The sequence below is a fragment of the Dermochelys coriacea genome, chromosome 14 (genome assembly GCF_009764565.3).
Source record: "Dermochelys coriacea isolate rDerCor1 chromosome 14, rDerCor1.pri.v4, whole genome shotgun sequence".
Classification (NCBI taxonomy): Eukaryota; Metazoa; Chordata; order Testudines; family Dermochelyidae; genus Dermochelys; species Dermochelys coriacea.
The window spans coordinates 22141806-22163881 of NC_050081.1; the positions used below are offsets into that span (position 1 = coordinate 22141806).

General features: G+C 46.8%; 1 protein-coding gene across 2 annotated transcripts in view; it reads right to left on the minus strand.

Moving 5' to 3' along the window:
• Window positions 1–20028, minus strand: part of PMP22 (peripheral myelin protein 22) — a 33161-nt gene extending 13133 nt beyond the window's left edge. Inside the window, exons 1-3 of one of the 2 annotated variants that reach the window (XM_038372037.2) lie at window positions 19635–20028; window positions 16492–16592; window positions 15512–15611 (exon numbers count right to left, since the gene is read on the minus strand). In XM_038372037.2, coding sequence (XP_038227965.1) covers window positions 15512–15611; window positions 16492–16569 — 178 coding nt within the window. In that variant the 5' untranslated portion in view covers window positions 16570–16592; window positions 19635–20028. Of the gene's footprint in view, window positions 1–15511; window positions 15612–16491; window positions 16593–18345 lie in introns of both variants that reach the window. The other variant, XM_038372036.2, reaches the window with a different exon arrangement.
• Window positions 20029–22076: the final 2048 nt, after the last annotated feature.

Sequence of the window (22076 nt, forward strand, 5' to 3'; positions counted from 1 at the left end):
AGGTAAGCCAAGTTCTGTGCCTCAGTTTCCACACATATAACATGAGGGTAATAACTCTTCCCTACATGAAACACTGTAGAAGTGTCAGATAGTTCAGTGATGGTCACCACAGAGAGCTATGAGCCCTGCTGGGATAGTAATGAAAGCTTAAAATGAGCAGGTATAATGAGAACACAGCTCTGTGCCATTCACTTAATCATCATTTACCGTTTGGCAGAATGAGCACAGAACAAGAGGGAAAAGCGACCACTCAGGTTTGTGAATGATGATGCAAGGTGCTGGACAAGGGAGGAGAAGCCACCACCCAGGAAGCTGATATGCTGTGAAAAATGGTTATCGTAGTGCCCTTTTCCTGACTTTAATTTTAATTCCACAGTAAATTACAAGCGAAAAGAATCTCGAGGTAGATTTCAAACAACCTGCCTGCTTAATCTGCAAAGTTCAGAACATCATGTGAAATGGTGACATGCACAGAACATACCCATGTGCTGTAGTCTGCAGCTTATAATGATACTGTATTTTGTATGCATGGGACATCCTTCCTCCTAAAAGATCTCAAAGTCCAACCTGTATACAAATGGCACCCCCAAAATGCAGCCACCTCTTGGGAGGAAGGCATCAGCCAAGCACAGCCATAGCACACAACATGCATACACAAAGCTAAGGGGAAGGGAAATTCCTGGCCAAGAATGTTAGGGCAAAACTCTACGGTTTCAGGGCCATGGTCTGGAAAAGGTCAGCAGGGTTCATTAAAAACAAGTCTCTACTTTTTGAGCGAACGGGCTAAGCCAGTTAGTGGGAGAAACACCCCCCACCCCACATACTCTACAAGTGGGTTGCAGAGGCAGGATCTTACTTTTCAAGCAGTGTCTGCTTAAAGAGGATGAAAACCACAATGCTGTCAACCTTATAGCAGCTGTAGCTGCTGTGAGGTCCGTAGCGTAGACATAGCCTTAGTAATAGCTAGAAAACACACATGAGGGTGGCCATCTGAATGAAATCTTCTTGCAGTTGTTGTAATCTATGACTCCTACACATGCCCCCTAGCTCAATCCAGATACAGTTCATTCATGGCTGGTTTGTTCTATACCAAACATCCTCTAGCCAAGAGTAGCAGGCAACATCTACACCAGTCACGGGGTCTGACTGCAGTCAGTCGACGTACCCAAGCTAACTTTAATCTTGCTAGTTTGGAGCACTGAAGTCGCAATATAGGCTTTAATAGGTCTTAGCCACCTGAGTGACTACCCAGGGTTCCAGGAAGACCAGCACAAGACATGCAGAAGCCCACGTTTCTGTGGCTTCATGGCTATTGGTACCCGAGCTAACGTGATTAAAGCCAGCCAGGGATTGTCTACATAAACTGCAGTCACACCCCACGATTGCAGTGCATACATACCCTAAACCTGTAAAGCAGTCAGAGATTTAGTGGGGTTGCTAATCCGCCTGCATATCTTCCTATGAAAAGGCTTCAGAGTAGCAGCCGTGTTAGTCTGTATTTGCAAAAAGAAAAGGAGTACTTGTGGCACCTTAGAGACTAACAAATTTATTTGAGCATAAGCTTTCGTGAGCTACAGCATCCGATGAAGTGAGCTGTAGCTCACGAAAGTTTATGCTCTAATAAATTTGTTAGTCTCTAAGGTGCCACAAGTACTCCTTTTCTTTTTATGAAAAAGCTGGCACCATAAATATGGTAACTCTCTCTCTGCTTTGTTCCCACCCCCCATGATCCCTGCAGCAATCAGAGAGGTTTGTGTTAGCCTCCCACTGATGCCTCTCTGAGCAGCCTGTTTAAGGAATCTCAGGTGACTGTTTCAGCGCTGATCCTGCAGATGGCAAGCACCACACTGTTTTAGTTCGTGCTATTCCAATGAGGCTGTCAGGTATAGCATGGTACAAGTGTTCCCGACAGATCTCTGACTCACACTGGGGCTGGACAGACTCCCAGCAATAACAAGTAAAGAGGATGCTGGAGAGCAACAGGAGTCTGGAATTAAACCATTATAAAACTCCACTTTGCAAGCAGGACAGGACTCCTTCTGGAGGGAGGAGAAGAGGGAATTGCTCTCTTTAAATGAAAGAAAGAAGAAAATGCAGCCAGGCTCCCTTTCATGTCTGCCTCCTCTCCTTTATGGACTGGTAAATATAAAGGAGCCCGGAGGCACTTTGCAAGATTCCTGACTGATAAGGGTGCTAAGCATTACATGGAGGAGCTTACCAGTGAGGCTGTATCAGCCCATGCAGATGCCTTACTGCTGCCCTGACTTCTATACCAATCCCTTTGTGTATTAGGGAGGCAAACATCCCAGGGAGTGCTGTTTGAGATCACGGACATTCCTGAGCACTCCTCACCCATTTCCCTGTGCGGAAGAGCAACGGTAACCAGGCCCCATGGCCATCCAAGAACGCTTACTTTGTAGCACCTTGTACCAGGAGAGGTGGGGTGGTCCTGCAAGGAGCATGCTGCCCTAGAAGTCAGGAGATCTGGATTCTATTCCCAGCTCTGCAACAACCCACCCCTTTCTGTGCTAAGGTTTCCACTCCCCAGTCTTTGTCTGCCTTGTTCAGAGGGGAAGTTGCACCAGAGTGGCCCTCTTATTCCAGCATAGGGGTGGCTTAAACCAAAGTACAGAACTGGAGATCAGAGTTAAACTCCTGGCTCAGCAGCTGGCCCTGCTGGGTGACTTTGGGCAAATCACTTCACTTCTCTGACTCAGTTTCCCCCATTGTAAATGAAAATAATAATTCTGAGATCTGATGCTACGAGCCAGGTATTATTATGCCCCTTCCCAAGCAACATAAGCTAAACTGAAAAGAGTCTCTCTTATACTAGAATCGGAGTGTCCACAGGGTGTGTGCGTGGGGCGGTATACTGGTATAACTATCAGTTATAGGTGTGTGTACAGCACCTAGCACAATGGGGGCACGGATCTTGGGTGAAGTTCTAGGTGTTGCTCTACTGCAGATACCACCACCACCACTCTGCTGGGGAGACTGGTATGCACACCTAGCTGTGTTCTCCCCAGGACATTTGATCACTTAAACCCACTATCCACAATGCTGTTTAACAATGATCCCTGCTCTCAGTGTTGTCACGTTTCTTGCAAGAAATGTTTTTGCTTATTGTTGCATTTACTGTTCCATCAGACTAGCCTAGGATTCTGTTCAATAGGCATTAGCTTAGTACATTATGGCAGGTATATGGAAAACAGAACGGAAATCTAAAGAAATCAGTCCCATGGACTCAAGTATGTTCCCATGACAATATCTTGTACTTTGCCATCCAAAGATACAGAAGATGAATGAACTGAGCTTCACAACCTCTCTGTAAGGCAAGGTTTCATCACCATTTTACATCTGGGGAAACCGAGGCAGCTAAGGCTAATGGTCAGGATTTTCAGAGCAAGTGAGAGATTATTTATTTTGCACCCCACCCCAGTCACAAACCAGGCTCCCACTGTGCTAGGTGTTGTAGAAACACAGCAAAACGTAGTCCCACAACTCCCATCAAAACTAATAGGAGTCGTGTATCTAAATGCCCAAATCGGCTTGGAAAATTCCAGCCAGTATTTTGGGCACCAAAAGATAGTCACTCACAGCCAGATATTTAAAGGCATTTAGGTGCCTAAAGATGCAGATAAGCACCTAGTGGGAACTGGGTACCCAACTATGGACCTCTTAGTCCCCTCCCAGGGCATCCTCTTTTGCTCCATTTCCTTCCTTCTAGCTGTGGATCATTCTCCCACCTTGTCCTCTTTTCTTTGCCTCGTTCATCCCTCCTCCTTGCCTTTCCCTCCAGTCCACACTGAAAAAGGCCCTTGTCCAGAAGGCTAAAGCTATAGAAAGCTCCGTAGACTCATATACAAGGCACTGCATAAACAGGGCTGTGAAAGACACAGCATGCCTTCCCACTCTGCAAGATGCCACCATTCTGGGCTTCCAAAAGCAGCCGTTCATTGCTAGCTAGATTGCACCTCCTCCCCAGGGGGAAAAAACATGGCATTTCCCTGCTACTCTTGAGGAATCCTCCCAATTCACGATACGCAGTGGCCAGATCTCTGTGGTTTGGATCCACACTAACTCAATCCATTTGGACCCTGAAGGTTGACATCTAGATATTAAAGTGCCCTGCTGGCACTGGACAACTAGAGGCATCAAGGAAAAAGCTAAGCATTTTCTCACTGCCAGCTTCATGATGTCTCAACTAGCTTTTCGGCAAATCCCTGGGGTTCAGGCTCGTGAATCTGTGGCTGGGTTTTAGCACACGTGGTATCTCCTGAGAGCAGCCAGGATGGAAATGCAGTACACCTTGGGGAGCCCCCTGCCAAGCAGAACTGAATCCTTAGTGCGCAGTGTCAAGGTATGAAGGAGATATTTGTATCATTTCCTCTCTATCACCCACCATCATCTCAACAACAGTAGTCAGGGAAAATCCTGCTGCTGTACAGAGATGGGAAAAATCTGGTGTGGGGTCCTATTGGGGGGCATGTTGTCTGCACCCTCTGTGCACAATGATGGGGCGGGGGAAAGTCTTGCAGAAGGATGATCTATAGTTAAGACACCGAAAATCAGGAGATCCGGGACCCGATTCTGCTCTCAGTTACTCTGGTGATTTGCAGAGAAGCTAGCTGATATGTCCCTTTGACCTCAGTGGAGTTATTTGTGCTTTACTTCAGTGTAAGGGTGGAGAGAAACAAGTCCCTGGATTCTATTCCCAGCTCTGCCTAGGACCTGCTGGATGACCATGAGCAAGTCACTTAATCTCTCTGTGCATTGTTTTTTGTCATCTGTAGCATGGGTATAATGATGCTTCCCTCAACCACTGGAATGGAGCAAGGATAAATTCATTGCTATTTGCAAGGTGCCTGGACACTACAGTGATGAACACCACAGAAATGCTTACAAATATAAGTTAAGGTCTTTCATTGCCCTTCACCCTGCTAAGCACGTCTATTCATGGTCATACAGGATTCAGCCCTCAAAAAGAGATTATGAGAGATGTGCTAGCATCACCAGATACTTCTTCCTAACTTTAAGCCAGTATCAAATACAGTCACTGAGCCAGATTCACTACAATGCTCCAGCTGCTTTGTGCTACTCTGGCAATACAAAGCAGCCAAAATCCACTTCAACAAAGTGGTGCAAAGCCGCTTCGGGCTACTGGTGAATCTGTCCCAGACATCCCTCATCTGCAGGAAAGTAGTATTACAACAGGACAAGGAATTACATTCGTTCTGCAGCACAAAGAAGGATACACAGAACGTGACATTAGTCACTTCAATCCCAGAAGTCATTGGAACTTGTCTGAAGAGATTATACATGAATTGCAGCACACTGCAATCTGCGTTAATGACTAACGCAAGGAATCTTCCACCACAGAAAACATTCACCCCTGACTTCACCCCAGGAAACTCCCACTGATGTCAAAGACAGGGATGACTAAGAGACACCCTTGACACGACAAATTTGTATTTTATTTTTAGCATGTCACCAGTATCATAAGGAACATCATCCAGCTGAAATCTATTGCCCGGATCCGGTAAAGATTTAGGCATGGGATTAGCTTCATGCCTAATCAATTAAAAAAAATCATATATATAAAAAGGAGTTTCTAGCACTACACCCTTCCTCTGAGAGTATGTCTACACTGCAGTCGCGGGGCATGACTGCCGCTCATCTAGACATACGGGAGCTAGCATGAATCTAGCTAGTGCAGGTTTAGGGGCAACATGGCTGCAGTAGCTCAGGCTTCCATGTGGGCTGTACAAACCCGCCTAGAACCCTGGGTAATTACTCAGGCAGCTAGCCTGCTCTGCTGTGGCTTCACTGCTCCAGTACCCAAGCTTGCCAGACTAGAGCTAGGGTCAGGTATCGCTACACAAGTCACAGATGCACCCGGAGATTGCCGTGTAGACAAACCCACAGTCCCCCCGCAACAATGTTTATGGTTTTACAATCACATTTTTTCCCCAGATACTTTTTTTTTTTTTCTTTCCCCCGTTGCTGGGTAAAAGAAACTCCAACAGGGGAAGCTGACTAACTCGCGATACAGGGGAATGCTAAAAGACTAATTATTCAGTTAAATTGAAAGAAGAGGGAGAAAGATACCATAGACTTCTAATCTCATATAGTTACAGGAACAGCAGATGTTCGTAACAAGAGTAGGTAGAAAAAACGTCAGACAAGTGTAGCTTTTAAGCTGACATCATCCTTTTGATATTTTCAGTACAGATTATAAAAATTGGACAGAAAAAATAAGATGTTCCTATAGACCACGTAACAAGAGTAAGATTTAATAGCTCTACATTCTTGACTTTGCCCTGTGGGAAGAAATTCCAGAGCTATGGTTGCCTAGATGCTCGTAGACACTGGGTAGATTCTAACCTCTGTTAGGCTGGTATTATCTTGGAGGCACTCCATTGACTTCAGTGAGGTTACTCCATGATTACAGTGGTGTTACCGCCATCAGAAACGGTCTCTTTTTCATAGTGAAAATTGCGATGAGCTTGAATTACTGCAAACTGAGACATCTTTACACGTAGGCTGCAAACTGCATGGGACCAGCCTTTGCATGTGATGATTAGTACATCTAGTCTAAAGACAATACGATTCCTGGATTCCATTGTAAGAGTACTAGGCATTGCATTGGCAAAAAACTGTCTACAGCCTTGTTAATGTCATTCTGCTGCTGTCTAGCAAAACTATGAGCAGCGACTGGGTTGGCTGTCTCCCTACAGGCTCAGAAAGGTGACGCTGCATTAAGTCACATCTGGAAGGCTATCTTTGCAACCTGAAACACTACAAACCTTTCAAATGTTTTAAATAGACACATTTTGCATAAATTAATGGCGTAGGCCCCACCCTGACATGGAAAGCATCCACCTCTCCAATGAAACAGATATTCTAAGACTTGGTCCAGCTTTTCCAATCCAAATTTACACCAGGGTAGCCGAGTAGAATTTTCCTGCATCTCTGTTTCCATGATGCAGCTCTTTTTGCCCATATGTTTGATTTATACTTGCTGCCAATAACAGAATGAGACACTGTGTGACACTTCTCTTTGGGGCAAACCGGTTTAATGCAGTTTTCAGTCATGGGTCGAGAGCAACACCAAAGACAAGTCTGCAAGGAAGATCTCCACACAGAGCAAATAGGACTTTTTAAAGACACAATCTGTGGTACTCTCCTGAAATGTCGGTTCACAGATTACATTACACAATACTTCACTGGGCAACTTGGTCAAGGGTCTGCTCTGTTTAAGCTACTACACTCTGGGTCAAATTCTGCTCTCCGCTGCATCCATATAACCGGGCTCGGCCCAGGTCACTTGCACCCATTAACAAGAGCATCAGGAGAACCTGGAGAACTCTAGCAGATTAATCTTGAACTGAATTCTCCGCTGGCATTAGAAGGCAGCACTTACATGGATTTCCAGGGACGTGGGCCAATTTACACCAGCTAAGGATCTGCTCCCTCGTGCAAATTAATGAACTAACAGGATAGGAGACTCAATGCCAACTCTCTGCCTCCATGAATATCCTACACTGGAGTTACTCCTAATTTAGACTAGTGTGAACAAATCAAAATAAGGAGTTTAGGCATTTGCAGCTAAGTGGACAATTCTCCTTCTGGGTATTTACCTTTCCCTGCTAATTTGTCTCTTTTGCTCTGTCACCCTTAAGTAGCTAATTGAAAAGAAAACCTGTATTAATCTGCACTGAGACTATATTTCACAAGATAACATTGAGAATACCTGTTACCTTTTAAACGCACTTAGATAAAAGCGAAACAAAAAAGATAAAAAGTAGTTCAAAAATACAGAAATGGCAAATCCATTCAATGTGAAGGCTATGAAGCAGTGTGTATTTCTGCATCATGTGTTTCAAAGTAGATATGAATAGTGGAACTCTTATTAAGAATAGCAGATAGGTCAAATTGCAGGACTCACCGTATTATGCAACCATAACTCAAGTGCTATGTTTCTTTCCTGCTTCTCCCGATGCAAAGAAAATCCATCTGAAGTCTCAGTCTTAGGCAAGGGCAAAATTTTCTTTGCCAGTCTAGTGGGGCTTGCTGTCAAGTATTGTGCACCTATTCCACATGTACGGCTTCCATTGACCTCCCTGCTTTTCCTGTGGGTTGTGGGTCACAGCAGTGTGATTAATCACTGCAAATTCATGGAGAGAATTTTTCTCCAAAAGAGGACCTCTCCAGCAACTCAGAAGCACTGTCTAGCGGTCAGGGCAGGGGACCTAGGAACTCCAGATTTCTAATCCTGGCTCTGCTCATGACTCTGTCTCTCTCAAGGCTTTTTAGCCACCAGTGTAGGCACATTAGTGATTCGCACTGGTGCAGCTACAGCAGTGATCTCCCTGAGTAAATGGTGACTTGCGTTGGCCTGGCTCCCATCTATGCAGATTATAGACTGGACACTCAGCAGTGGATGTGGAACACTCGCCACAGCAGCAGGAGGGGGCCCCAAGAGTTTCTCTGCTTTCCTGGGAATTTAGGGTATTCTGAGGTAGGCCAGTCCCAGCAGCTAGGGACTGCTGGGGCCCAGGGAAGCAATGAACATACCACCTTTCCCCTTCCTCACACCAGCAGCAGCAGCAGGGAGCCACTACTATGGCTCTAGTCTATGCCACTCAAGGATCGCTCTACAAGGAGGAAACCTTCCAAGGCTCAATGCAAGGTTGAGGGCCTGGTGTGCCAGTGGACCAATGCAGAGCAGTCAGTCCAGGATCAGAGACTGTATTGCTGTGAGGTATCCAAGTGTCATGAAAGCAGTTTTCAGAACTGCCAGTGGAACCCACGGATGGGCGTATCACAGGTCCTGCTCTGTGCCCAATCCGTAGAAGGGTAGGAGTTTCTTACGGGCCTGCAGCAAGTTAGCCTTGGCTCATTTAGTTCAAGCTTAGCAGCTTATGCTTTTAGCTGTGCAGGTCCCTCTTCCAGTCCCTGATGTATGGGCCAATATGGTGGTCATCATATCAGCAAACTGGAAAGTCCCTCTCCTCCCGTGGTACTTAGTAACCATCTGCTTTGCAGTCTGGGCAAAATTCCCATGGGATTATTTTCAAAAACCAATCCCTTCAATTACTAAAGGATACCCACAAACCCAAGCAGTGACCAAGCCAGCCAACAAAGTCACAAAGTGGCAATTTGAGGAACAGGAAGAGGAAACAGGAAAAACATGTTACCAAACAATCCTGAAGCCAGTGGGGATGGAAGGGACGGGGGTCGTCCATTTAAAGGTTCCATCAAAAAATGTTTAAAAACATAAAAATTGCAAGGTGGAAAAAATCTGCACATTCTTGTGAAAAATTCTGTTTTTTGCGGGGGGGGGGGGGGGGGGAAGCAGAATTTTTGACAAAAAAAAGTTTGAAAAATTCTGTCCAGCTCTACTTAAGAGCTTTAAAACTCATAGGGTCAAAAACCTCTGCTGGCATAACTCTAGACTTTACTAGATTTACACTAGTACATTGGTACTGGAACTAGGGGTTCTGCCTGCCTGGCTTGAAGTGTTTTCCATTATATACAGGGTTTACAGTTTGGTTCAATGGCTCTCAGCCCCCACACTTTACAAATTGTTCCAGCGCCCCTGCCAGTTGAGAATCTGACCCATAACCTGTTAAATATACAATTCTGGGATTCAGTGCTGAATTCCTCAGATAAATCTGCTCCAGGAATGCCAGGCAGCTTAAATTAAGCAGCGATTGCAACATTTTTGGCATAATTCTCAGCCTCTTGAAAAATGACATTATCTAGCAAGCAAATGCTGCAAACAAAGCAATGAGCCCACAGACATGAAAGCCAAAGAAACGGGGCATCCCACACCGATTGTGATGCTTACTCGTCTCCGAACATCCTTCCATAGTATTGCAACATGCCTGTCAGTCTCGTATGCTCCGGAAAAAATTCCTGAAGTCATCATTCAGCTTCAACTGGGAGCCAACCCGCCAGCTGCTGAAAGTTTACAAGTTCCAAATGAGGGAACTGTGGGCTAGTGGTTTGCGCCTAAACACTAGGAATCAGGAGAACTAGGTTCTGTTCCCAGATGTTTAACTTCGGGTCTGGTTGTGCCACCCACTGATTTCAAAGGCATGACTTGCATGGCACGGGAGGATGGGCTGAAATGTCAAAGGCTCAGCACCCACCACTGGGACCAGATCTTCCAGTGAGCTCAGCTCCCATGAAAGCACCTAAACAAAGACCATGTTCTCCAAAGCACCCACCATCTCCTGCTGGGAGACACATGGCTCGGCTTTCAGCACCCAACATTCTAAGCTCTTCTGAAAATTCCAGCCTCAACCACCACTCGGTGGAAGTTGGACAGAATTCAGCTTGTTTAATTTTGAGCAAGTTCCTTAGCCTCTCTTTGCCTCCATTTTCCCCCCATCTCTAAAATTTATGAAGCTCTGGGATCTATGAACAAACAATTATTATGATGTATTTGCAGCACCTGGACCAGGACCCCACTGTGCTAGGTGAGGTACAAAGACAGACTCTGCTCTGCAGAGTTTCCAGTCTAAGTATGAGCACTGTGCAATTGATGTGGAGCCCAATGAAGTCAATGGCAAAACTCCCATTGACTTCCAAAGTGCAAGATCAGGCCCTATTTTATTGCTAACAATTACGATAATGTTGCGGGAGGTGGTACATGAGTTTAGCAAAAGAGGGGGGAAATCTGGAAAGTGATTACTCCACAATACAGACTTAACTCTTATGGTGGGTTGCCCCCCCGGGGGGGGGAAATCATCTCTACTAAAGGACTAAGTTCTGCCAAATTCTTCAGTAGGAATTTCATATCCACCCCCAAGAGTGGAATTTAGCGCCACATTATTAATTGTTGAGCAGTGTCTTTGGCAGAGGCACAGAAAAAAAAGTTTTCCTAAAGCTTTTTAGGATACTGTGCAACAGGTATGGTGTATGTATTGAAAACACATTTCCATGAGTCTCCCCTGGACTCTTGTGGAACATACTTTGTATTGGGGGTGGGAGAGGGGGGGAAATAAGCACACTTTTAGCTAATAGCATAGAAAATGGAAACAATATGGGTGCTGAAAAAATTGAAAATACTTGGGGGGGGAAGGGGTTAATGTGATTTATCCCCCCAAGATAAAGAGCATTTAAAGTCTCTGATTCTCTTGGGGTGGGGGAAGGGGGGAGTTGTCCAGCAGCTAGGTTCCTGACCTGAGACCCAGGCTCACTTCCATGCTCCACCACAGACTTCTTGTATGACTCTGGGCAAATCGTTTAGTGTCTCTGTGCTTAGCTTCCCATCTGTATGGTGGAAATAATACCACTTCCCTACCTCAAAGCGGGATTGGGAGGATAAACACAGTAAAGCTGGTGAGGTGCTCAGAGACAATGGGAATGGGAAGCAAGATTAGCTTACCTTACCAAGAAAATAAAAATATCACACAATATTTTCTCTATTGAAAAAACACAACAAAACAGATCAGCCTCAAGCAAAATGGAAAACAACTGCAAGAGAGAGACTGTGAGCTCTCTGGGGCAGGGACTGTCTTTTTGTTTTGTGTTTGCCCAGAAAATGGCACCATGGGCCCCTGGCCCAGGACAGGGGATCCTTGGGGCTACCATTCTAAATAGTAATTTAGCGAATGCATAAAGTCCTTATCCTGCAAGGAGATGGATGTAGTCAGACCCCCTTTGCCCATACAAAACTCCGCTGGTGTCCCAAGGGTTTTGCATGGCTCCAGCAGCATGGAGTTCATGGCAGGACCAGAGTCTTCATGTAGGCAAACGCCAGGAGAGGAGCATTCAAAAAAGGATGAAAGGTTGAATTTATGTGAATCTTCCTGGCTTGTGTTGGATTTGGGTTACAATTCCTCGAAGTAGCTCAGATTTCATTATTCTGCTGGCTCACAAGAATGGAGGAGCTGGGCATAAGCAGGAAAAGCACTACTATACACGCATGCATCCTGCGATCCAAATATCCAACTAGCAGTGGCAGGTCAAATTTTTTTTTTTTACTGGCTGCTCAACTGTGTGCCTTTAATAGTAAAAATAAATCACTTGAAAGGATCTAAAAGGGTTCCACCCTCACTGATTCCAGGTGTGAATTTATTCTGCTATCACAAGTAGCTAGAGAGTTCCCCCTTTAAAAAAAAACCTCTTGCCTAAGGTAAGATTATCTTGTTATTTACTATATTCCCTACACTGCCCTGTAGAAAATGTCGAGGTTACTGTAAATACTGGGGTCAAGCTATTTAGTTATCCAAAGTAATAGGCACATTTTTATGGATAACAGTTTTTCTCCCTCTCTGCAAAAAAAAAAAAAAAAAAAAAAAAAAAAGGATGCCCATGTTCGGGGCGCAATTACTGCAGCCGTTATTTTAAGCACATGTACAGCCTTTTTGAGCATGCATGAGTGAATCTGAACCAGCCTACCTACGTTGCAGATAGCAGTATAAGGCCAATATTGCCAAATGCTGATTCAGGACATAACTACGGTAATTTACAGTGATGTAATAGAAGATTCCAGCTGGTTTCCACAGCTGGTCTGACTTGTGGCCACTAGGTGTTGCTAGAAAGCTGTGAAGAAGGCCTAAGCCACTCCACCAAAACCTTAGAAATTTGAGCCTCTTCCCGAGATGAGAAACATGCTACTGCTTTAAGTACAGTTAAAATTAGAGGTAGGGCGAGCCTCTGCTTTTATCTCCCAACATGGGGTCTCCACGAGTATTTCATTACCAGCAGACTGGTTAATTTGGAGTGTTTTAAACCCGATCTCCAGAAAACTCCTACTAGAAAATTACATCAGACTCATTTTCCTGCAGGGTGGAGAGTGATAAGAACTTGCTAAGCTACACAAAGGCTTCACTCCCTGCACATACCACCCACAATGCTCTCCTTTTCCACAAAGCAAATATTCCCCATCAGCCCCGGCATCAGTGTTATGTTCAATCTAGTGGCTCAATCTTAAGATCCTTCCCGCTTCTTGGCGCCTCAGGGGCAGCAGGTCACACGGTCACAGACTGGAGATGTGGTTCTACTCTCAATTACACTAGTGTAAATCAGGAGTGACTCCACTGAACTCACTGAGGATATGCTGGGATCGAACTGTTCTGAGAGGAAAGTCAAGATACAAATTCCTAAAGCTAGCAATGATAGTAATAAAGCCTCATACCAATCGTTCAACTAAAAAATTGTCCCAATAATTGTACTTCGTTCTTACATAGCACTTTTCATCAGTAGATCTCAAAGTGGCTTATAAAGGATGCCAGGATCATGATCCCATATATATATCTGGAGCAATTCAGTGGAGTTGCTCTAGATTTATACTGAGCACAGGGAGCCATATCAAATATATGTATGAGGGAGAAACTGAGGCAGAGAGGTGACGCGGCTGGGTACAAGGTTATTCAACATGCCAGAACTAGAATGCAAGTCCCCTGAGCCCCAGTCCAGTGTGCTATCCACTATACCACACTGCCTCCCCTACATCACTTGGTAGTTCTGTACCCACAATGTACAGAGGCAACTCCTTGGCCTTACACAACACGGGCAAGCCAGCTGATCAAAGCATGAGGCACTCCGCTACCCAAAGCTAGCTTTGGATAAGTGTGCTTTCCATGGGACTTCTACACACCTGAATCTGATCTCATTGACACCACTGTCACCCTGGCTGAAATCAGACGGGGTCACGGATGATTTACACTCATGTAAGGCAGAGCAGAACCTGGTCCCTACCTTCTACGCAGACTTTTTGTGCTCTGAAACTCGTAGGTCATAATTCTGAGCCGTTAATTCTTAAAGAAGAGCTCTGCTCCCATTGACTTCAATGGCAGGCTGGTCTGAAAAGTTGATGGCAAGATATGGCTCCCTGTGCTCAGTATAAATCTAGAGCAACTCCACTGAATTACTCCAGACATACATTCATGTAACTAAAAGTAAAATGTGGTCTATACAAAAAACCCTATTTTGCTCTTTACCCAATATACATGCTACAGAAATAACCACGCATATAAGGAGAACTACAACAGCATGGGTTACTGTGGCTCAAGTTTTAATAGAAACTTTGGGAGTGTGACCCAGGCTCCATTCACACAGGCTGATGTAGAGAGTGCTGGACTAGCCCACCCCAGCCAAGGAATGGGAACCTCTTAGAATGGGAAGCTCTTAAATGCTTAGCTCTCGCAAAGCCACTGTGTTCAGGAAACTGCAGAGATGGAAGCATAGGTAGATAGCAAGCATTGGTATAACGGAGATGGAGCAGGGAACGTCTGCAATGGTTAACTGTCCTCGAACTCCTTCCACCCCCCTGGGATAAGTGACCATCTGGAGCACTAACTTGCACCATAACTGGGGGGAGTTGGGACCCATCCTGGGAGTAGAAGCTAACCACTGGCAGAGGGGAATGTTGGAGATCTGTCCTGGTTGCTTAGCAATATGCACAGAGGCAGGCGGTATAAAAAAAAGTGACTGGCTACCCCAAGGACCCAGTGGGTGTTTTTCATAGAGCAAAACTGCTCTGCTCTGGCCCTTTAACACTTCATCCCCTTCAGCAAACAAGAGGCATGCCTAGAATAACTAGTGCACACTTGTCCCAGCAGTAGAAAGTCCCACTTCAAGGGCTGCCCATGTTTGTTTATCTAGGTATCACCTAGTATGAGTAATGGTGAGGAGCACATTGCAAAGAGGTCACATGGGGTCATCCCCCACTGCAGCTGACGGCACTGTCAACATACCACAAATACAGAATGTAGTAAGGCCGGGGACAGGACCTGACTCATGGCTTCTCCCCATCTAGTAATTCAATGGGCCAAATTCTGTTCTCAGTTACACCAACATAAATCTAGAGTGATTCCACAGATCTCAATGACTCTGGGCTCACACTGACATCAGAGAGAGCAGGAATCTGATCCGCTAACTTCACCATGACTCACGCGCACATCTGAGCCCAAATCCGGCTACGTGGGCCTGATCCTCCATTGCACAGTATCTCATGAAGCCATGCACGCCAGTGCAAAGTGAGTATCCTGCCCCACCTACTCAGCACGGTGTAAATGACTGCACAAAGCTCTGTGCATCAGTGAATTAAGCCCTGGTGTTCTAGTGTTTGATGAGCTGCTGTACAGACAGAGGCCTTGCAAAACAGGTGAGATGTGCCCACTTCAGATACAAGTAAGGAGCAATCCAGAAGAACCATTAATAGAATGGCAGCCTTTACATGAAATTAGTTAAATTCCTCTCCCTCAGTTCCACCCTGCTCTGTAGCTTTATTTAGGGTCTAATTCTTCCACCTCTACTCAGGTACCGTACTCCAGAAGCAGTATTGAGAAAACTGCCTGAGTAACAATGCTTAAAGAACCACTGACATGAGGGACAGAACCAAGCCTCTCGATTAATCATGCTTGACTTGTACCAGAGAGAGCCTGCAGAGATTTTTCTGCAATACAGGTCTATTCCTAAAGGTGTAGGGAAGGAGTTAAAGGGATGAAAATCTCTACTGCTGAAGAAACAGACAAGATGTCAGAGCACTCACCGTTCGTGGAGGATGTTACGCACTGAAAGGAACTCTGGACCCCTAAAGTGCTGCAGTTCTGCCATAGGTCTGCCGTACGCCCATTAACGATGAGCCATTGCTGAAAGAGATGCACAAATCTGTGAGAGGCGGCAGCAAATGCCGGAGGGGCGGGGAGGAAGAGCAGGGTTACCAAAGTAAAAGATAAGCTTGTGCTCAACTAAATGCGCTTGCAAAGGATCCAACATAATAGCGCATGCTCATTCTTGTTGTCTTTTGCATTCTTACAGATGCTTTGGTTATTTCTGTTTCATGTCTTTATTTCAGTGTGTGCACATGCGCCACACACACATACACGTCAACTGAGTTTAAAAAAAAACCCACTCTGCGTTGTTCTTTACCTGATTTAGACTCAACTGCGTAAAAGAGAAGACTTTTGTGATTCTCTTTAAACATATACCAAAGCTCTCAAAGGCTTCACTTCTCTCTAGCGTTTTCTTGGCAGCATGGAAAGCTACAGTAATTATTTCATATGAATCCCAGCTGTAGCTCACGAAAGCTTATGCTCTAATAAATTTGTTAGTCTCTAAGGTGCCACAAGTACTCCTTTTCTTTTTGCGAATACAGACTAACACGGCTGCTACTATGAAACCAACCAGTTTAGAGACCATCTTAGAAGTAGTTTTTAAGGTTAAAAAAAAAAAAGCAGCTCTTTGAAAGCTAGTCTGGAAGGGACTAGCTCTGCATTAAAAAAACAACAACAAAACCCACAAACGTGTCTGTCTAGATTGGCCATGTTAATTCTTTCAGAGGCCCTGTATTAATTAAGGTCTGGTATTGGAGGAATGAGGAGCACCCTTTAATTTCAAAAAATCTGGCCCTTTGTTTTATCTACATAGACAAATCTTACACATGAAAACGTGCAATGGATTCTGATCTACTCACATCCCCCATGTTCCCATACGAAGATCGATCACGGGGGGGATAAAGTTTGTACTTACACTAACAATTGTTGAGACAAAGAGCAGCACCAGAACCGCAACATGGAGCACGATGATCCCCAGCAACAAAAGGAGCATTTTGGCTGAAGTTTTGGAAAGATCTGAAGGGGAAAAAAAGAGACACGCTTTTAAGCGATAGCAAAACCCCTTGCAGTCAGCCCTTGCATTTGTGTCTATGTGGGGTGTGTCCAGCATTTAGGCATAACTAGATCTGAAGGGGCAGCAGGGGTCGCTGCAGCAACAGAGAATAAGCACAGGGGCTCAAGTTTAATGAGGCTCAACAATTTGTATTAAATGCATTTCTTCACCAGTGCAACATCTCTTCTGGCAAACAAATGCAGCTATTGGGAGGGGTCAGGGGAGATTTTTAAAGCACTAACTGGGGTTTACAATGTGAAAGGGACAGGCTCCCAGGGTTGGACTGAAATCCCTGGCATGGCTCTGCAGTACTAGAGACAAATGTTGCAAGCCTGAAAAGGACAGAGCCAGCTTTGAGAAATGCCAGACATCATCCAGCTCGGAAAAGGGCAGCAAACCTATCTAAGAAGGGTTTTCTTTGCAGTGCCCAGAGAAGGGCTGGGAATATTCTAAAAAAAATCTGGTGAAAACATCAAGGAACCTTCAACTTCTACATTATTTTCCTTCCACCCCTTCTAACCTTCCACGCTTAAAGCATTTTATGGTCCAGAGTTTGATGGCTCATGACACAGAGAGAAATGCAAATTCCATTACATTCCTCAAAATTTCCACTAGCTCAGCCTGTCTTGGAAGTGTCATTAGCCAAAGATAAAATAAGGGTTTCTTTTCCCTGAAGCAGCATCACAACAATACGAAAGCCCAGGTTTCCAGACAAAGATTTTTATTATATTATATATAAAAAACACCCACCACAACCAGTGCCTTGATCAAATATTTTTAGCTCAGAGACTCAGGGAAGGGGGCTGGAAACCCTTATTCCACAAAGCCACTATTCTCCACTTCACAGCCAACATTTAGACTCCATTAAAGTCAGGAGCCCCTCGATGGGATCCATGGCCCAGCTCCAGCCGCTGCGCTTCTCAAAAGCTGAGCAAGGCCAACAGAGCTGGTTAAACAGCTCTGCGGAAAGAAAGGGAAACGACCGTGCAGCGCGCTGTGTGTGTGTGTGTGTGTGTGTGTGTGTGTGTGTGTGTGTGTGTGTGTGTGTGTGTGTGTGTGTGTGTGTGTGTGTGTGTGTGTGTGTGTGTGTGTGTGTGTGGTGTGTGTGTGTGTGTGTGTGTGTGTGTGTGTGTGTGTGTGTGTGTGTGTGTGTGTGTGTGTGTGTGTGTGTGTGTGTGTGTGTGTGTGTGTGTGTGTGCCTTCCGAATCTTTCCACAGAGAAACCAACACAGCTACATCCCCACTGCAAACTACAGTCCCTGCACACACCCCACGCAAATCAACCAAGGTTACAAAAATACAAAGCGGGTCGGGGACACAAAAAACCCAGCTAACGTTCTTCAATGGTTCAAACTGTTTCTAATTATAACAAAGTGAGGTCAGGTCTGAAGCAGGTTCCTGGAATCCGTATAGGGGAGTGAATCTGGTTTTTAAAAACACACACCACCACCACAACAGAACAAGCTAGTGGTTTTGGCATAGCGATTACTACAGAACAAGAGGGTGAAACTGCAGCGTAAGCAAGCAACGGGGGACCCACGGACAGGCAGAATCGCGGGCGACGAAGGGGATTTATTTGCGGACGGAGCCAAGACAGCTACTGGGTGGGGATCAGGCGCTGCCACGCGACGGGGATCTCCTCGTCTTCCCCCACATCCTCCCCTCGCTCCCACGATCGAAAAGAACCCGCTCCTGGGCGGCGCGGCTGCTACTTACTTCTCTGCAATAGTCACCCACCAAGCGGCGTCCCAGAGGCTCGACTGGCCCCAAAAGATCAAACCGGAGCAAAGGAGCAAATCCAGCTGGGGGGGGGTGCGGGTATGCGCCAGCCCCTTTGCCCGCAGCAAACGGAGCCAGGGGGCTGGAGAGAGGGAGGCGAGGAGGGCAAAGCGCGAAGTTATAAAGTTTCTCCTTGAACGAGGAGCAACGCCCCGGAGTGCGTCTGTGCCGCAGGGTGTGTCCCTGGGTCAGGCAGAGGGAGCCCGGCCAGGCAGCGGAGCCGGCTATAAATAATCCCCCAGGAGGGGGGAAAAAAAAAAAAAAAAAAAAGCCGCTCGCTGGTTCGCTGCCGCCCTAGGGGACTTTTACTCACGCCCGACTCGGCGCTTCCCCCCCAGCGCCGCGCAAATCTCCTCGGCCCACGTGGGGAAGAGGCGAGCCCACGGCTTGGGGGAGCCGCACGTCCCGGCAGCGCCCCAGAGCGGCCGCGCCCTACACGGCGGCGCTGGCAGGGTGGGGTCGGGGACTCCCGTGCGGGCCTCCCCGTCCCCACAGGATCCGCCCGGCCCCCTGCGATTTGTGCGCGGCGAGGCGGCTGCAGGGGGCATCCGTGCCACTGGCCCGGCGCTCCGCTTGCCTCCAACCGAGCCCCCGCCCCAGCCTGCGGGCTCCGGGCAGGGCTGCGGGCCGGGAGAGCCGCGGGAGACTCCCCACTGCCCTCTGGCGAGGGGCAGGCGGCTGCAGCGGGGGAAAGGCCCGCTCCGCCAGCCCCGGCGGGCACCGTGCAAGCGGCCGCCGCGCGCCCCGGGAACGCGAAGGGCGCAGCGGGGCTGGGGAGGGGGTGATCGGACCCCCGCTCCTCAGCAGTTGGGGCGGGGGGAATACACGCCCCCTGGTCTCCTTAATCCTTGGGGGAACCAACCCATTCACCCTGCTCCTCAAACACTCCTCCACCCGCGGGATCCCCCAGCGCTTGACAAAGGCCTGAAGAGAGGCGTCAGCCTCCTTTAAATGCACCAGACTTTGCTGCCGCTGTTGCCTCTTTGCTTTCTGCCGCGCTCCACCCGCCCGGCTTTCTAATGGTCTTGCCGTGTGAGGCTCATCCAAATACAATTGCGCGTGTTTGCCACACGCTTATTTTCTTGTAAATGCGCGTCTCCAGATTGCACGGCGCTTTGGAGATGAGTCACAGTTCAGGGAAGAGAAAGGCCCGTAGAAAGCGCCCCTCTCTTTGCTTGTCTGGGGGCTTTGCTGATAGAGCTGGGATTTCACCACCAAAGACTTACCAAGTTCCAAAGCGTGCAGCTCCTCCTGCAAGGGTAGCTCCTAGGAAGCCAGCCCAACGTGCATTAAAGTTCCTCCAGCAGGGGCACGATCCCAGAGGATGCTAAAAGCCACTTGTGGCGTGGGTCGAGTTGAAAGGGGGATCCCTGGCGGATCGGAGTCCTTCTCTGAAACCCCAGATCTGGTGCATTCACTGTTTATTCATCCCCCAGTCCAACGCCCAGATCTGTCACGGTGGCCTGAGAGAGCACAGCCTCTAGTACTTAAAGAGACAGCTCCTACCCTTATCTCCTCCCCAGAACACAGCCGGCACGCAGGGGGCTATTTAGGGGGCGCTGGAGATTAAATGGAAAGGAGTGGTTGGGAGACCTCCGTCACAATTTAAAGGCTTATTCAAAGCCCTGGATACTAGAACAATAAATAGCGATCTCCTTCTGGAAGCTGTCATTCAAGGAGTTGGCAAAACAGCTAAACGTTTCCAGGCCTGAAGGGAGAGGGAAGAGGCCAGACTAGCGCTGCTGGGGGGTTAGGGTCAGATCTTCAGCTGATGGAAATTGGTGCCGCTCCATTAATTCTGAGGACTGGCCTATTGGGTATTGTTTGCTTAACAAGGGGCCTTTTCTGACCGCTTTCAGAAGGTGGTGTTGTTTTGCTGTTATGTATATTTTTTAAATACCCAGTTGACTATTTTCACTAAAAAAATTAAAACAATGTGGTTCAAAATCACCTGTTGCTGGGTCTGCAGCAAGTGTGATCACACAAAATGTTTGGGTAAGTCACAGGATCCGGTGGAGTCCTCCAGGTGGGGTGATGATCACTTACATCCAGATTCCACACACCCTTCTTAATGGAACCAGATAGTCCTTGAGTCACCCAGTTCCTTTCCGCAGGGTTACTTGAGGCAAGAGGAGCTCTGTGAAGTGACTAAGGACGTCAGAAGCTGGTCCCAAGTGATAGATTCCCATCTCAGCTACACTGCTGTAAAGTGGACGAAACCCACCAAAGTCAATGGAGTTGGTGCAGAATCTCATGGGATAATAGAGAACACACAGTGGCCCCTAGCAAGCATAATATTCCTTTCCTGCTATCTATCCATCCATCCCCATACATACCTCTCTGTCTATTGCAGATGTGCTTTTAACAAGAGGGAACAATATTCTCTCAACCCACTCCCTTCAGTTCAAGAGCTTCATCAAACTGAATTACAGGCATCTGCAGTCTAGGGGTAGGACTCAAACATTGCTCACTCCTGATAGGCAAAGACAGTTTGTCTATTTCAAAGGCTGCGCAGTTGCTTGGTTACACAAACTCCTACTTTCTTGGAGTCAATGACATGCAGAGTAATTGACTTAGAGAAAACAGCAGAGAGCAGAGAGTTTTTCTATAGTCCAGGAGGGCACCAAAGGGGGCAGAATTCAAGGGTGCCTTGGTCACTGAGGGTACGTCTACACTGCAATGAAAGAGCTGTGGCATGAGTGCAGCCGGGCTGTGGGACTAAAAATGGGTCTCAGAGCCCAGACTCCAGCTTGAGCTCGAATGACTACCAGGGCTAAAAATCCCAGTGAAGCCCAAGTCAACTGAGCCAGGCTCTGAAACTCAGTGCTGTTTTTTTATTGCAGTGTAGACATACCCTGAGAGGTAGTGATATAGCTGCTCTGGTTTACAGTTTTTCTGTAGTAATGGCAATTCAAAAATTCCCTCTCAAAAGCAATAAATAAGCAACTCCTACGAGCAGTTTTCAGGAAGTCTTTTCAATACACGTTGGGGGGGGAAGTCTTAGGGGATGCATCCTGGGTGACAATTATTAGAGCACAAAGAACTGGGAGCTCCTCTTACATCAGCCTGATCACCTAGTCAGATTTTGGAAGTGTGAATTGTAAGAATAGGCATCATCAGGTACTCAGAATGGGGCTGATGTGTGACCATGAAGTCAGTGGGCGGTTTACTATTGACTCTAATGGTGTTAGATTTCACCACCCGGATGCTGCTCATGGTTCCGATAGTATGGTTAAATGGCAGGGTGTATGCATCCAGCAAGGTTGTGCCTGCACAATTTTTTTTATTATTTTTAATTTTTGTGTGTGTGTGTGCAGTAGAAGTGAAATTTCTTCAGGAATTTCAGCACCAGGATTCAAGTGCAAAAGGCCTGTGAAATGCAGTGAGTTTCCACAAAACTCAGGTCGAGATGTTTCAAGCGCCAGAAGGATTTGGTGCCCAACTCCTCTTGATTTTCAAAGAGAGCTGAGCATCCAACTCCCTTAGGCATTTTGAGAATCCCAACCTTCAAGCACCAGCAGAATTCTGTGCCGTGGCTGTGGGGGATGCTGTTCTGGTTGCAGTTGTCTGTTTCCCTCCCTTTGTGGGCTCTCACAGTAGACCTAAGGACCACTTGCACCCTCAAAAGTCCCAGATGCAAGCCCTGGGATCATGACCCCATCCCTGTG